Genomic DNA, 15,316 nt, shown 5'->3' with positions numbered 1-15,316 from the left:
CCCATTTGTGACAAAGTCTCCTGCCTGCTCCCCACGACCCTCTGGCGCACCCTCTCCACACGGCCACAGAGCTGCCATCTACCCGTGTCCTGCCCTGCCTCCCTCAGCAGAATGGGGACAGGCATGTGACAGGGCAGCCATGCGGTGGCATCACATGGGCAATGATGACAACCAGAATCACAACCTGTGATGCTGGAAAGGGACGGATGACACACGGAGGCCCACAGTGCTGGCCTGGACCACGAGCCAGAGATGGTGCTGGGTCTGCCGCTGTGTGGCCTTGCACAAGTGCTTCCACACTCTGGACTCCGCTGTCTTCTTAGAATATGGAGAATAGGGCCTGGCTGGTGTGGCTCAGTGGACTGAGCACTGGCCTGCAAACCAAAGGGTTGCCGGTTCAATTCCTAGTCAGGGAACATGTCCGGGGTTGTGGGCCAGGTCCCCGGTAGGGGGCGTGTGAGAGGCAACCACACAATGATGTTTTACCCTCTCTATCTTTCTCCCTTCCCCTCTCTAAAAACAAATAAATAAAATCTTATATGGAGAATAGATACTGTCTGGGGTGTTTTCTAGCTCTAATGTTCTCAGATTCTGGGAAACTTAAAAACACTGAAGTATATCACTGAGCTCAAGGGAAGCGAATGGCGGGGTGCTGGGTCCCTGAGGTCCCTTCATTTCCCCGCAGAGAAAATTCAGGCCCGTATATAACACTTCCCTGCGTAGGAACAGATTGTCTGACAAGACTTCCACCAGAACTATAAACACTGTTGCTGTGCATTGCTTCAGAAAGGGCCAGGTGGGAAATTTTGGGAGAACCCCAGGAAATGCAGCAAGAGCCAAAAAGCCTTGAGGAGAGCCACCCCCCCCACCCCCCCACAATGTGCTTTTGTTTTGCTTCCTTTTTCCCTGGCATCTGTCCTGGGCCTGCTCTTCCTTCCTTCTTCAGGAAGCCCCTGGCTGCCAAGAGCCCCACAGAGAGCACAGGCAGCAGAGACAAATCCCTTCACCTGCTGCTTCCTGCTGCCCCACAGGAGCAGCTTCCAGGGCACACCTGGGCACTCAAATCACATCAAGGGCCTCTCTGCCGTGTGGGCGCCTCATTTGCATTTTCCCTGATGGGGGAGACTCCGCAGAGACCCAGTTCAGAAGGAAACGCAGCGGTAAGGCTGGGCCTCCATGTGCTTTGTTCCTTCTCCTGTTCCCACTAGGAGGGGGCGCCAGGGTTCTGGCCCTGAGAAACTTGGACCAGCAGGGGCATTACAAAGCCGCACTTCCACTTTAGGCCACTAGAGGGCAGCAACGTGGCACCTGGTGCTCGGGAGGGACACACCTGCCACATAATTTGTGGAGCTCAGTGCAAATGCATGACTCCCTTGTTCAGAGTTTCCAGGCGGCGGCAGCGCAACATCAAACCAAGCAACTGCACAGGCCACGCGTGCACGAAGCTGGCCCCGGCTCAGGGGCCTTGAGGGCCTCAGCTCAGCCTTGGAGCCAGCAGAGACCTGGGAGTACCTGCTGAGAGTACCTGTTCAGGGTAGCCACCACCACCCGGCGTCCACCCCTTAGCTATCTCACCCCAGCTTGCCTGTCCTTTCCCCACAGTGTCCTGCCAAATCTATGCACAACACTCGGAGAAAGTTATATTTTCAGAGAGAGCCACTGGGTGAAGTTTTCACAAAAGGTTTATGGTTTCACAACTGTTAGGCAATTTCTCTCAGGAAAGCGGCAGCCCTTTTGGAAAACAAGCACAGGGGATCCAAGCTCTGAAAATTTATCTCGAGCCAATATTTCTCATCAGCTTCTGAAATAACCCAGCAACCCTTCATTTCCATAGTCAAAGCAGCCAGCATGTTCTGAAATGTTTACAGGCACCTGAGGAAGAGAGTGGCCCAGAAGTGGCTCAAAGATCCTGGCCAGTGTTTCCATGTCTGCGCCATGGAACAGTGGGGGGTGGGGACGTCTGACCCACTGGGTGACTCCAGGACTCTGCTCTGGTCTTCAAACCAGCTCTAACTCAACTGTTCACCTTCAGAAAGTATGTTTGTAAGACAGACCAGGCTAACGAGATGTTAACTGGGGAACAAAGGCACCTAGGTTGACAGACAAGCTAAGGAGAAGGAGGAGGAGGAGGTAGGGGCCACACCTTTGAATTGTCCTATGCCAAGGGGGCAGCAAAGCTCCCGGATCAGTGCCGCTACACCCCAACAAGCTCAGCACCCCACCTTGTGCAGAGTGCTCTCTGCCAGCCTCTTCCCTGGTGAGCATTGGCTGACAGAGGGTACCAAGGGCATTGCAGGCCAAATCCATCCCTTCTGGCCTCTGTGACCTTGGACAGGTCCCCAGTGTGCAGAGAGGGGTCGGATGGGCCACCACAAAACACGTCAGTCCTGAAATGTTATGATTCTCTGATGCCCAAGCCAATGCTACAAAACAGGCTGGGTCCCACAATGACAGGTAAGTCCGGAGCCCACAGCCTTCACTGAGGCAACAGCATCTGGGGAGAAAGGGGCCTTGGTGGTCTGATGGAACATCGGGCCTCCTCCTGCTCAGCATCTCTGACCTCTGTCTGCCCCTATCCCCATGGAAACCCAGGGAGTTATGCAGGAGACAGGCACCTACCCTTCTCTCTGGTAGTCTTCGTCCAGATTTGACAGCAGCTGCGAGCCCGCGGAGGAGAGGTCGACTGCAGCCAGGGGCAAGTCCCGATAGGCAAAGTTCACCAGCTGCCCGGGAGCAATGCTCTTGGTTTCCTCGTCCACTTGTTGGGAGATGATCTCCACCTCGGAAATTCCTCCTCCTGGGGCAGGCCTGGCGGTGGAGGGGGAATGGGCAGTCAGCCTGCACAGAAACCACATCTCATTCCACAAGGAAAGCAGGGAGGGCACATCAAAACAAGTCCCCCACTTGGGTGGGGAGCTTTGAATACTAACCTTTTTTTCCCCCTAACCACTGTTGAAATCTAACCAATAATACTTGGTGGCAGGTACCCACGAAGTTCAGAGCTAAATCTACCTCCTTCTCTTTTGCTTGAATCATCCAGGTAATTGAGGGAAAAGTGGAATTTTTATTTGAACACCACAAGTTAGCTGCCTAAACTACACCAGATTCAGCAAGTAATTTCCGATGCCCAATGTTCTTCTGCAGGCCTGTCTGCACCTCTGCTTTCCACGGCCCGTGAAGTACAGGATGCACACTCTCGGCACGACATTCACGAAACGGCCTCAGACAGAACAGGCACAGGGTGTGAGGCTCTAGCGTTTCTCAACGACTGAAATAAAGGTGTGGGTGTTCACGTGGGGGATGCTGGGTTGAATCTCTTCTTTCCTTCTGGAATGCTCATGGAAACTAGGCACCGTGGACTGAACAGAGTTTTCTGATCTGGGGTATTTCTGCATGGATGGGGAATTCCGAGGACCAATAGTACTTGGCTCTGAGAAGCATGGAACAGGCCGTCTGCCCTCCTGACTTAGCTCCCTCTGCTCCCTTGTGCCAGGGCTCACAGTGGCCCAGCACTACTTCAGGCCGGTGGGTACCACAGGAGATGAAGCGTCCTGAGGGGGGAGGTAAGGCCCCACAGCTGACAGCCTGACTTTTGAGAAAACACCCTGATGCTAGGTAAAAACAGGAGGGTGGACAATGTTTACTAATGGCTCAGTTGTTCAGCCTCCCTTTCCCGCAGCTTCTCCCACCGAAAGGAAGGCACACTTCCCAATCCATGATGCTCTGTTCAGTCACGTGACCTGTGCTGGTCCACAGGATGTTAGCAAACGTGACACAAGCAGAGGCCTGAAAAGGCACCTGTGGATTTGTGATGATGCTGCTGCCCCTGCGATAGAGCCATCAGAAGGTGTCCGGCCTGCCCAGGGGAGAATGGGGGCCACAAGGAGTGGACTCCAGTGTCACCTAGAAAAGGCGACCACCAGCAGAGCCCACACCCGGGGGTGATCGGCCAGGACGGGCAGAGCTGCCTCGCTGGCCACCCCAGACATGAAGGCACAAGCACTTCCTGCCGCATTCTACTGAGGTTCTGTGGTTGGTTGTCCCACCGAATTGCTGTGGCAATAGTGGGTACCTGCTCCAGGGGACAGCAGCCGGCTCCTAGCTAGGCAGGCCGGCTATGGGTCTGTAATGTGGGACAGGAGTGCTATTCTCACCTTGGCATTTTTTTATTTTATATATTTGGTTTTAGAAAGAGGGGAAGGGAGGGAGGGAGGAAGAAAGAGAGGGAGAGCAATACTCATGTGAGAAACTTTGATTGCTTGCTTCTCATGGCGCCCGACCAGGGACCGAACTAGCAACCTAGGCATGTGTCCTAACTGGGTATCAAACCTTGGCCTTTTACTTTGTGGGATGACACCTAACCCCCTGAGCCATACCGGCCAGGGCTCACCTTGGCATTTTTGCCATTAAATTATAACCACAAAACAACTGACCAGTGTGCTGGTGCTTTGTAAGATTAAGTGGTTGGTACTCATAGCCTCTCAGGTTTGAGAACGAAAAGCAATTCTGTCTGAAGAGTTCTGCTCCTGGATTCATAAAGCCTACTTTCAAGAAACCCAGTCATGATTTCTAACTTTCCTCGGAATGTGGTTTTTTTTAATATTTTATTTATTTATCTTTAGAGGGGAAGGGAAGGAGAGAGGGAGAGAAATATCAATGTATGGTTGCCTCTCTTGTGTCCCCTGCTGGGAACTGGCCTGCAACCCAGGCATGTGCCCTGGATGGGAATTGAACCGCGATACTCTGGTTCGCAGGCCTGTGCTCAATCCACTGAGCTACACAGAATGCCTGTTTTATTAATTCGCCTTAAGCACTTCCTAAGCTTGTCTTAAATTTTGCTTTTGAAAGGCTTCCCCATTTTCTGTGGCCTCCTGCTAAAGAAAACATGTACAGTGGTTCCCTGAATCAGAAGATCCTTGTCTTCTGGGAGGATTTGAAAACAGGTGTTTGTTTGTTTAAGAGAAAATAACCAAATTTAGTAACACATCCATTTGTGAAGCCCACACACATGAGAGAGTCTGAGACCTCACATGTATGAGAGGATCAAGCAACCGTTTCAGACTGCAGAATTCCTCTGCCTTTCTGAACTAAAATATGAGATGATATTAGTGAGGCAACTCAGAGAAAACGCAGATTCTAACAAATCATTTTGATGTTGGGGTCAAGGACAAAAGCACCTGGAAAGGGAGCCACTGCCACCCCACAGTTCCCACTGAGTTTGCACTCGGCACCCACAGGGAGCAGCTCCCAACGCACTTACTGTGGGCTGCTCATGTTGAGAGACGCAGCCAGAGCCATGGGCCTTCTTGGTCTCTCGTGGGGCTCAGCTGTCTTTGAAGCCTGTTGTCAGCATTTCCAAGTGTGGGTCCCACCGGCCATACACATATGGTACCCTAGAAACAAATGAATGAAAGGCATTTATTCCACTCAGATGCCTGACCAAAGTCCCCCTGAGATCATCGAGAAATGGAAGTCTTTGGTACTGTCTTCCACGAAGCACTTTCCACAGTGATGCTAAACAGACTCGGGTGATCATTTCTAGGGTTAACGACAGGCAAAACTTCTGTCAGAGAGCTGAAGGAACAGGCTCAGAGTGACAGAGTGACCTTTCTGTGTCACACGCAGACGGCAGAAGAGCCAGGTGGGATGGATCCTAGGCCATCTGACTTCTAATCCACAGCTCTTTCCACCACACCTGCCTAAGAAAACCAGGGTAATTTTATATTTCAGCTGTAGGGACTTCACATATAAGGTTTGCCTCAGAAATCTCATGTTTTCCCAGCAATTTCCTTCTCCTGTTCCCATGTCCATCTGGTAATTCGGCCTCTCCACTCTCCCAGGCTCCCCTCTGCCCCTCTCCGGGATGGGTCTCCTGGTGAGGGGAGGCTCAGGGCTGGGCTCCCCCTCACTGGCCCCCTCACCGTGATATATTAGGTAACCCCTCTGTCCTCAGTTTCAACACCTATAAAATGGGAATAAAAGTAAAACTAACTAAACGAGTTAATGCTTGTAAAGTACTTAGAACAGTGCCTGGCATGTAGTGTTGGCTTTTACTGCAATTATGTTGTAAATTTACATTACAAAGCATTCTGATGGCTGAGTACAAGATTTCCTCTTAAAATCTGGTCAACAGAAGATGCCTTTCTACAAAGCAGTGCTCCGGTACCATCTGGAAGGCTCCTAGGAGACTAACAATGTGGTAGAAGAGTCAGGCCCGGGTTCTGGATGATTTTGTACAAGGTGTCAGGGAGGTTACTCCAAGCAAGGGCCATCCATCCTTCTGTAAGTTGCTTCTGCTGCGAACTGCTTTTCTTACAACGTCCACGGGATAGAACCCGCCTCCCTTCCCGAAGATCTGCTCTCAGAGGCAGCTGAACTTGAGAGATAAAAGGTAGACTGGCTCCTCCTGCAGAAGGAACATGTGCTCCAAGGGTGACAATATCAGGGGACAGGGATAAACCTGCCCATGGGGACGCTCCTTGACGTCCTGTGAGAAAACTGTGAGCTCAGGTTAAAGGTAACTCGAGGAAATCTTGGGGAAGTCTGAACCTAGAGCAGGTGTTAATACAGGAGACGGAGAGCATTCTAAAATCGGAAGGGATGTACACAGGAGACCCTGTTTCCACAGCAGCTTGTGGGAAATAGGACCATGGGACAAAGTGCGGGGAATGTGGCAGGGAGACTCTAGGCAAACAATTTATCCCCACACCTAGATAGATAAGGAGCACCTTAACTGCTGTAGTATTAATGATAAAGTAAGCTCTATAATGTTCCCCATTCTGTAACACAGAGTTAGTCAGTCTCGATCTTCCTTGTTCTTTTCACAAAGCCCTGTGGGAAGACAGGTCTTGTGGTGGCCTAACTTTAACAGGCAATGAAGTCAGGATCGCAGTCTCAACAAACAGGGAACTAGGTGAGCAACACCTGCCCTGGAACCATGTTTTAACACGTTGTATTCCCAAGTGAGCCCTTGTACACTCCGTACAAGGAATGAGCTCTGCGTAGGCTACAACAGAAAGGGCCCTGCTCTCCTGGATCTTCCAGGTGGGCAGGGCACTGGTCCTGTCTCCAGACTCGAAGTGATGCCATTGGCCCTCCTGGGTCTGAACTTCCTGGCTTCCATTCTGGCACGAGCCCATTGCTTCTCATAAACCTTTCTATGAAACGCACACATGTACCCCATTGCTTCTGTTTTTCTGTAGAAAACTCTAATATAACAGCAAATTGAAAAGCACTCCTAGGACTGGGCTGGCCCTTTTGCTTGTACATCACCATGGCAACATGCGGGCCCATCACCTCAGCCAGCCACCCACCACCACCCCCCAGGTGTGTTTGCGAGGTCTGTCAAGACAAGAGGCGCCACCCAGCTGTGCCCGGACTAACTCACAGACTCATGAGCTAAATAAAGTTGTTGTTTTGTAAAAATGTATTCTTCCAGAATTTATTAGCACCTTCTATGTTCTAGGAACCATATTAAATATTGAGATTATCAAGATAAATGAGACATGGTCATAGCACTCAAACTCGTGGGCTAGTGATAGAGACAGATGCAGGGAAAGAAATTAAAATTCAGAGAGGTGAGGATAATGAAGAATTACAGAGGAGTGTTTTGAAAGCTGTAAACTTCCTTATGAATATTAAGCAACCAATGCCTCCTCACTGGCAGACACAATCCCCCCCATTCATTCAGCCATCTGTTAAACAAAAAGGTGGGTGTTTATTTTGTTGTTGTTTGTTTTTAGCCCACCAAGGTTTTGGCATAGTTTATTATACAGTGGCAACAGGTCACAGATCATTATAGACAAATGGCCACCACGACATATAAAATAATTCCAAGGTCTATTTGTAAAAAGCTACACTTCATCCTCCATTTTATCCCTCCACCTCTTGCCTGATGTCCCTACATCAGGTGCAGAGGGACAGCCAGGTGCGGAGATCCATGCTTGGAGTTGTGCGAACATGTGCCCACATTCCTCGGGTAGCTTCTGTAGGTTTGTGCTTAACAAAATAGATCCAACTCTGCAATTTTATCACTTGGCAATGTATAGCAGACATCTTTTCTGGTCAATAGATAAACACATGTTTTCTAATTTCTGAACAGACATATATAGCACATATCATGCACATATGTAGCTTTACGTGCATTGCTAATCATACCATTCGTGCTTTCAGTGGCTGCTTTTCCTCTTCGCCCGCTCTGACGCATCACCTGCCTCACTGCTGCCGTCCCCGGTATACACATGCACACACGCACACACTCCAACATTAAACCTGTGCACCCACCCCTTTTCTTGTAGAAGTACCTCTGCCGAGTCCAGCAGTAAAGCTCAAACTCCATTTTTAATTAACGGCTGCAAAATATCCCACAGTTAGGGTGCTCTACAACTTAGTAACAATTCCCCTGTTGATGGTCAGTTTTCAGACTTTTTTTTTGGCCACTGTGAAAATGCTACGAAAACCATCCTTGTTCACATTTCATTCTTGTCAATTCTAGCACCTCAACAACCCAGGATTTCATCCCTTTTTCCCCCAAACCCACTGCACTGTTTAAATACTGGCCCTGAAATTTCTCAACTGCATTTTTATAACCTCCCCAAGTCAAGTCTCAATCTGTCATCCAGCATTCTCCAAACTACTTCCAAAGAGGTCTTAGCATACGCACGATTCACATACAGTAAAACACACTCGTTGTAAGTGTACAGTTGGATACGTTTAAATGGAACCACCCCCTCCAATCGACAAATGAAACATTTTCACTGCCCCAAAAAGTTCCCTTGCGACTGTGCAGTCAACCCCTGATGCCCAGAGGCTGTCCTAACCTCTATTCCCAGAGATTAGCTTTGACTGCTTTCTAACTAAACATAAATGTAATCTCATCATGTGGATTACGTGTGTCTGGATTCTTAGGCTCGACATAATGTCTAGGAGATTCATCTGGGTGTCTGCGTTCATTAGTACTTTGCTCCTTTACGCAGCTGAGTAGCACCCGATTATATGGAAATACCACACTTTATTTTTCATTTAGGTAATCCAACAGGTGATGGAAAATTGAATTGTTTACCATTTTGGCACTTACAAAAAAGTTGTCATGAACATTTCTGTGTGAATCTTTTTTGGATATAAATTTTCACTTTTAGGCAAATATTCAGAAGTAGAATCACCAATTTATAAAATAGGTATATTGTTTCACTTTATCAGATACTTCCAAATAGCTTTTCAGAGTAGCTACAATTCCTCAAGGCATGTGTGAGAGTTTCAGTTGCCAAAATAAGGCTTTTTAAAATGCAAATCATATTATTCTCTACTTAAAACCCATTTCTGGCTCTTCCCATACATGTTCAAATTCCACAGGAAATGGGCATTATCTGTGTCCCAGCTCTCTAGCCCCTTCTCCATCTGCTCCCTTCACTCCAGTCACACTCACCTCTCGGCTGTTCTTTCACAACTTTGCATAGGCCCTCCCCTCTACCGGAATCGCATTTACTCCCTCATTTGCATATCGAATGCCTACTCATCTTTCTCAGAGGTATATGCTGATGACTTCACACCTGCATCCACACCCCTATAAGCTAACTGCTGGGTTCTGTGCTCTCTTAACACACAAGGTATAACTCCACTATCATACTCTGCTCCAAATATGAGAGTGTACATGGTTTTCTTCTCAATACCTGACCGGCTCCTGCAAGACACTCCCTCCTCCCCTCCCTTCCCTCTACCAGTCTACTGAGGGCCTTCCACCTGACAGATCCAATACTGGGACTGTGCACAGAATGACAAGTGAAAACTGTCACACTCCCTGCATCCACAGACCTCGGGGCAGAGTGAAAGACAGTCGAGTAATTACACCCATACATAGAAAATCAGACACTGAGTCAGTGTTCTGAAGGAAGGGACAGATGGATCTACTGGGATGTAAAAGAGGAATCTGTCCCAAATGGGGGAGTGGTGGGGACATGAAGGTTTCCCTAAGAAAGCAAATCTTAACCTGGGACCCGAGGGAGACAGAGGAAGTAACTACATGAAGTGTGTTCCCTCCGTATGGTGGGAGAGATCTTGGGACTGTTGACAACAGCAAAATGAAGCTGGTGAGCTGAGATCAGAGGGCCTCATGTGAGGGACGAGCTCTGGGCAAAGGCCAGACCAGAACTTGTTAGGGGCTGGTCACTACCTTGCTTGAGATCAAGAAACAAGACTGGTAGTATCATCTCTGCCCATTGTCTGTCATGGTACCGAGCACGGGGTCATACATGAGGGCCTTTTGTTAAATGGATGAATGATAGAAGTGTCCGAGGAGTGTGATGCCAAAGGAAGGAGCCTACCCACCTCCTGAGTGGGCTGCAGGGCTGAGAGAAGGGTGTTTCTAAGCAAAGGCACAGCTCAAGTTTGTTGATGGAAAACAGCCAACAGCGATAAGAGACAAGTTGTGACATGGGTAGGAAGGGAAGACATTAACAATACAAAAATTATTAACTTTGAAAAGGGAGAATAAAGTCTTCCTTTGAGGTAAGAGAAAAGGGAAACAAATAGGGAATGTTCATAGGGGTGTCCAACCTTTTGGCATCTCTGGGCCACACCTGGAAGAAGAGTTGTCTTGGGCCACACATTAAATACACAAACACTAACAAAAACTGATGAGCGAAAAGAGGTTTTAATTAAATGTACTAATCTGTGTTGGGTCACATTCATAGCCATCCTGGGCCACATATGGCCCATAGGCCACTGGTTGGACATCCCCACTCTAGAGAAAAACACACACTGTGTTGGGAGAGTCATTAGTTATTATAGGTGGATCGGGGGCCAGTTTTTGGAACCAACACGGTACCATGAGACAGCCACCTGTCTGTCATCCACGTGCTGTGGATTCTGCCTCCAATCACAGTGTAACTGGCATGGGGCCTGAGGTTTTCACAAAGTTTTTTCAAAGTATAATATTTTAGGGCCAATTCACACATACTTTACAATTTACAGAACTTGGGTAGGGAGGTTAAGAGCACTGTCAGTGAGAGGCTGACCTGGAATTGGAACCCACGTCCACCTGACTCCGCTGCTAGGAGCCAAGGCAACTTGGGTTCCCTCGTCACTGTTTCAGATGTTTTGTTCCAGTGCAGCGGGGCTGCCCATGAGCCTGGGCACAGTACCAGGTGATCCAGGCAGGAGGGAGTGGGCATAATTTGTGGAATGGGTCCCCTGGAGTCGCATGTGAGTGAAGGAGGAGTAAGAAGGTGGTTTGGGAACCTAGAATGTGATACTCTGGCACAAAACACATTATCCTTTGATTGAGATGGGAAGGATCAGAAAGAAACCAACACAGGAGTGAGTCACAGGTTAACCTAATTCAAGATGAGGTCGGTGGCTTATCCACAGTTAGCGGCATGGCAGGAGAGTGCTGTGTCCCAACCGTGGGGACTGCCTTCCTTTGACCAAGATGGCAATGACTTGAGCAGTAGCTAGAGTGATTATGGGAGAACAGCCCCTAGGAGAGAAGCCTATTGCAAAAGGAGAAAAGGAGCCCTTGGAATATCACCAGTGTCCATGGGAAGCTACAAAGCTGGGAGGGCCCTGGGCCAGGAGACAGGTGGCCACAGCAGCAGAGAGCAGCAGGGGCTGCGGGAACCAGCCCCACCTGCAGAGAGCAGTCCTGCGGGGTGAGCTCAATTGGTGGCGGCAAGAGTCCCAGTGGGCGGGTGGTTGTTCCCAGTCTGGAATGGTGCCTGTGGGGATCTTACCAGAAGACATCACCGTGTATCACTGCAGCCACCAGCTAGCATGTCCCTCAATTATATTCTGTCTGCTTCTTACAGCTCTTGCACTTACAACCCAGGGCCTGCACAGTCTGTGCTGTGATGGACTCATTTAATCAACACAATCCCAGGCTCTTAAGCTTGAGCATATTTCTGACTTAAGGAGACACAGTGGGTTGAACAGTGTCTGCCCAAATTCACTTGGAACCTCAGAACCTGACTCTATGTAGAAATAGGTCTTGGTAACTAGTTACAATGAGGTCATCCTGGACTGGGGTGGGCCCTGAATCCAATGGCACTGTCCTTAAGACAGATAAGAGGCGCAGAGGAAAAGGCCCCATGAAGACAGAGACAGGGGCTGGAGTGATGCCACCACAAGGCAAGGAACGCCTGGGTCCACCAGAGAGGCAGGGAGGGTTCTCCCCCAGAGCCTACATGGGGAATGTGGCCCCGAGGCCACCTCGATCTGACACCTCTGGCCTCCAGAACTGTGAGAGGACAAATTTCTGTTGTGTGTGTGTTTTTTTAACTACCCAGTTTGCAGTTCTTGGCTACAGAAGCCCCAGGGAACTTGCGCAGGAGCTGAGTTCCTTCTTCCTGAACTGGCTGGCACCTTAGGAGATCTCTAGCCCCTGAGCTCATCACCCCCATATGTAAATGCCAGGAAAAAAAGCATCTGCGGAATAAATACATCCCTGTCAAGATTTTAAACTAAGGGAGAAGCACGGTGCCCCCTGAGGCAGCATGGAGGGATCAATGACAATGTGAGATAGAAGGCTGCTCAACAAGAACGACTGCTGTGTGGCTTCAGCTTGGTGAATTTACTAAGTATCAGGATGTGACCTCTCATTTCCTCACTCTCAAGGTTGAGTCAACCTTAGCATGATTAGCTAAATCATGTTAATCAAGCTCACAAGAAGTAAAAATTAGGCCACAAATGTATATTCATCAGTATGTGTGTGACAAAGAGAGAAAGCAGCTCTTCCAGGATCTAAAATGCCCACATTCACCACCAGGGCCCAGACTCAGCACACCGGGGGGTCAGGGGGAGCGAGGTGGGGGTGATCCATGACATAAGTTAAATGGAGTCAAAGCAAGGAGTCAGGGCCCCATCCAGCAAGCAAAGAGGAGGGGCCGCCATCCCAACCACGGAGCAGCCCAGAGACCTTCCCTGCACCACCACTCTCTGTCTCCAGCACCACAAGTCCAGATTGGCTGGCCTGAGCAAAATAGAATGCTTGTTTTAAGGCATTTGAATTATCCCATTAGGTGTCGGGATAATTTGTTATGCGGCAATAGTAACCATGACATCACAATTGAGAAATGTTAGCCTGACTGGGGTATTAAAAGGAGGAAGCAAAAACAAAACAAACTTACACCTAGTATGGTGATAGTATTCAGTTACGTATAAAACCTGGAGGGGAAAAAAATATATGTGTCACTAGCTATGGGCCCCAAACTTCCCACTGAATGTCATCAATGTCAATGAACTCATATGCACAGAAACTTGGCAAGAGGCCTTTAATCTACACGTAGGAGCACTAAGGTTTTCAAAATGCAGGCGCAGTTGAAAATGCGGATGCTGCCTGTCTGACACAGGCCAATCACGCCACAGATGAACAAGCTGTTGCAAAAACACTGCATATCTCTATCTACAATGTGCCACTTGATAACGCTGCATCTTTTGACACAGACAGAGCTACAGCGCTGCCTACAGTATCTAATTAAGGGTTTCGGATGAACTAAGGTTTTCTCCTGCCAAATGCCATTCATCTATGCTTGACTTTTCAAACCGCTATCACCAAGTATAATTTGTAAAGCAAGCTCCCCATGTGAATTATTTTGTCCTGCTCCCTTAAGGCACTGCCTAGCTCAGAGTACAGAAGTTATGTTGGGACCCTTAAACTGCAAAGCCCAGTCCTGTCATTTAGCAGGAAAGGGTGCCAGGACCCAGAAGAGTGAAGCAACTTGTCAGGAGTTAAGTCCTACTTTGTGGAATAGCTGGGTCTAGGCTCCAGGAATCCTGACGCCTTAGTGTGATGCTTCTTTTCAAAACCTGGAATGTTATCTTTGGAAAAGGAGAGTAATAGTAATAGTCTGAATGTGCTTACAACCAGAAATACAACCAGCATTATTTCTCTCTAGCCTTTGTCCTCAAACTGACTCCATGACTTTCTGGTTACTCACATTTTCAAGCACCACCTTGTTTCACTAATTAAGACTCATTTTAAGGGCTTTTTTTTTTTTTAACTCACCTGATCTAAATCAAGTCTCCAGTCTTACATCCAGTTCAAAGCTTATGCTACTGTAACAGACTGGGTGACTTCAACAACAGATATTTATTTCTCACAGTTCTGGAGACCAGAAGTCCAAGATCTGGGCGCCAGCATGGTTGGGTTTTGGGGAGACCACTCTTTCTGGCATGCAGATGGCTACCTTCTCACTATGTGCTCACATGGTGGAGAGAGAGAAAAATAAATCTTTCTCTCTTCCTCTTCTTATAAGACCACAGTCCTATCGGATTAAGACCCCATTCTTATGACCTCATTTAACCTTAATTACCTGCTACAGATCCTATCACCTCACACAGCCATATTAGGAGGTAGGGCTTCAACACTGTGTATTTGGAAAGGGCAGGGGTCATAAATCAGTCCATAGCACTAGATATGATCTTTGGCATTCCTTCCACCTGTTAGCAAGATCAGGCGCATTGAAGATGCTAGCAATCACCTGTGGAATAAGTAAATCTACATTGCCTCCATGATCCCAGAACCTATAGAAGGCTTATTTCTAAATTATAGTGTAGTGAGCACCTTGGGGGTCCTCTGTGTATGCTTTCCCCTTTCGAAGGCAATTAACAAGCCAAAGGAGACGTATGGCCAAAGCAAGTCTTTCCCAAGGCTGGAGCCTTGGTGTTCTTCAGAAAGCGCAGTATGTTATTTTCAGTCAACTGAAACACTACTGCATTTAGGGAAAACAAAGTCTGTCAGTTGGAGATGGGTTTTAAATCACAAGTCTCCAGATCAATTTCTAACAGCCATAATGATTCCTGATCAACTGTGGCCCTTTACCGAAGGGCAGAGTACCTGTCCCTTCTATTTCACCCTGAAGCACCTGGCAGTGCGTCTCAGAGCAGCGCTGTCATCCCAAGCAACCTCTGGTGGGCACAGCTGGTCAAATATAATTTCCTCCAATTGCAACCAACAAAGATTTCTCCAGAAATATTATTTTTTGGAATAACACACTTATTGTCAAAAGCACTATAAAAGCATGTTGGGCCCTTAAAAACAATTTCAGCAAGAATACCCCAAGGATGATCATAACAGCCCAGAATGTGTTGTTGCATTCAGACCTGAGACCTTCAGGAGTAAGACAGTCTGAATTTCTGTAACTATTTTATCTATTTAGATATCCTTATTGCTTATGTGATTTATAACTGATTGTAGACACTGTTTTTTAAAAACATTAAGCAGCCCCTCCTTTGATCTTCATTCAATGTCAATGTCCTCTTCAGTGGGTAAAGGGAACATTTTTCAGCAAAGGGAAAGAAGGCAGGACTAGAACCTGGTGGCTCA

General features: G+C 48.1%; 1 protein-coding gene across 2 annotated transcripts in view; it reads right to left on the bottom strand.

Annotated features, from left to right (window-relative positions):
- Positions 1-15,316, bottom strand: part of TMEM266 (transmembrane protein 266) — a 51,303-nt gene that overhangs the window by 31,370 nt on the left and 4,617 nt on the right. The window contains exons 2-3 of one of the 2 annotated variants that reach the window (XM_053659010.1): positions 5,261-5,393; positions 2,620-2,838 (exon numbers count right to left, since the gene is read on the bottom strand). In XM_053659010.1, the coding sequence (XP_053514985.1) occupies positions 2,620-2,838; positions 5,261-5,298 (257 nt within the window). In that variant the 5' untranslated portion in view covers positions 5,299-5,393. The remainder of the gene's footprint in view (positions 1-2,619; positions 2,839-5,260; positions 5,394-15,316) is intronic. The other variant, XM_053659011.1, reaches the window with a different exon arrangement.

Source organism: Artibeus jamaicensis, unplaced genomic scaffold, assembly GCF_021234435.1.
Source record: "Artibeus jamaicensis isolate MK-2021 breed Jamaican fruit bat unplaced genomic scaffold, CSHL_Jam_final scaffold_612, whole genome shotgun sequence".
Lineage (NCBI taxonomy): Eukaryota > Metazoa > Chordata > Mammalia > Chiroptera > Phyllostomidae > Artibeus > Artibeus jamaicensis.
This window is presented reverse-complemented; position numbering and strand designations above follow the sequence as displayed.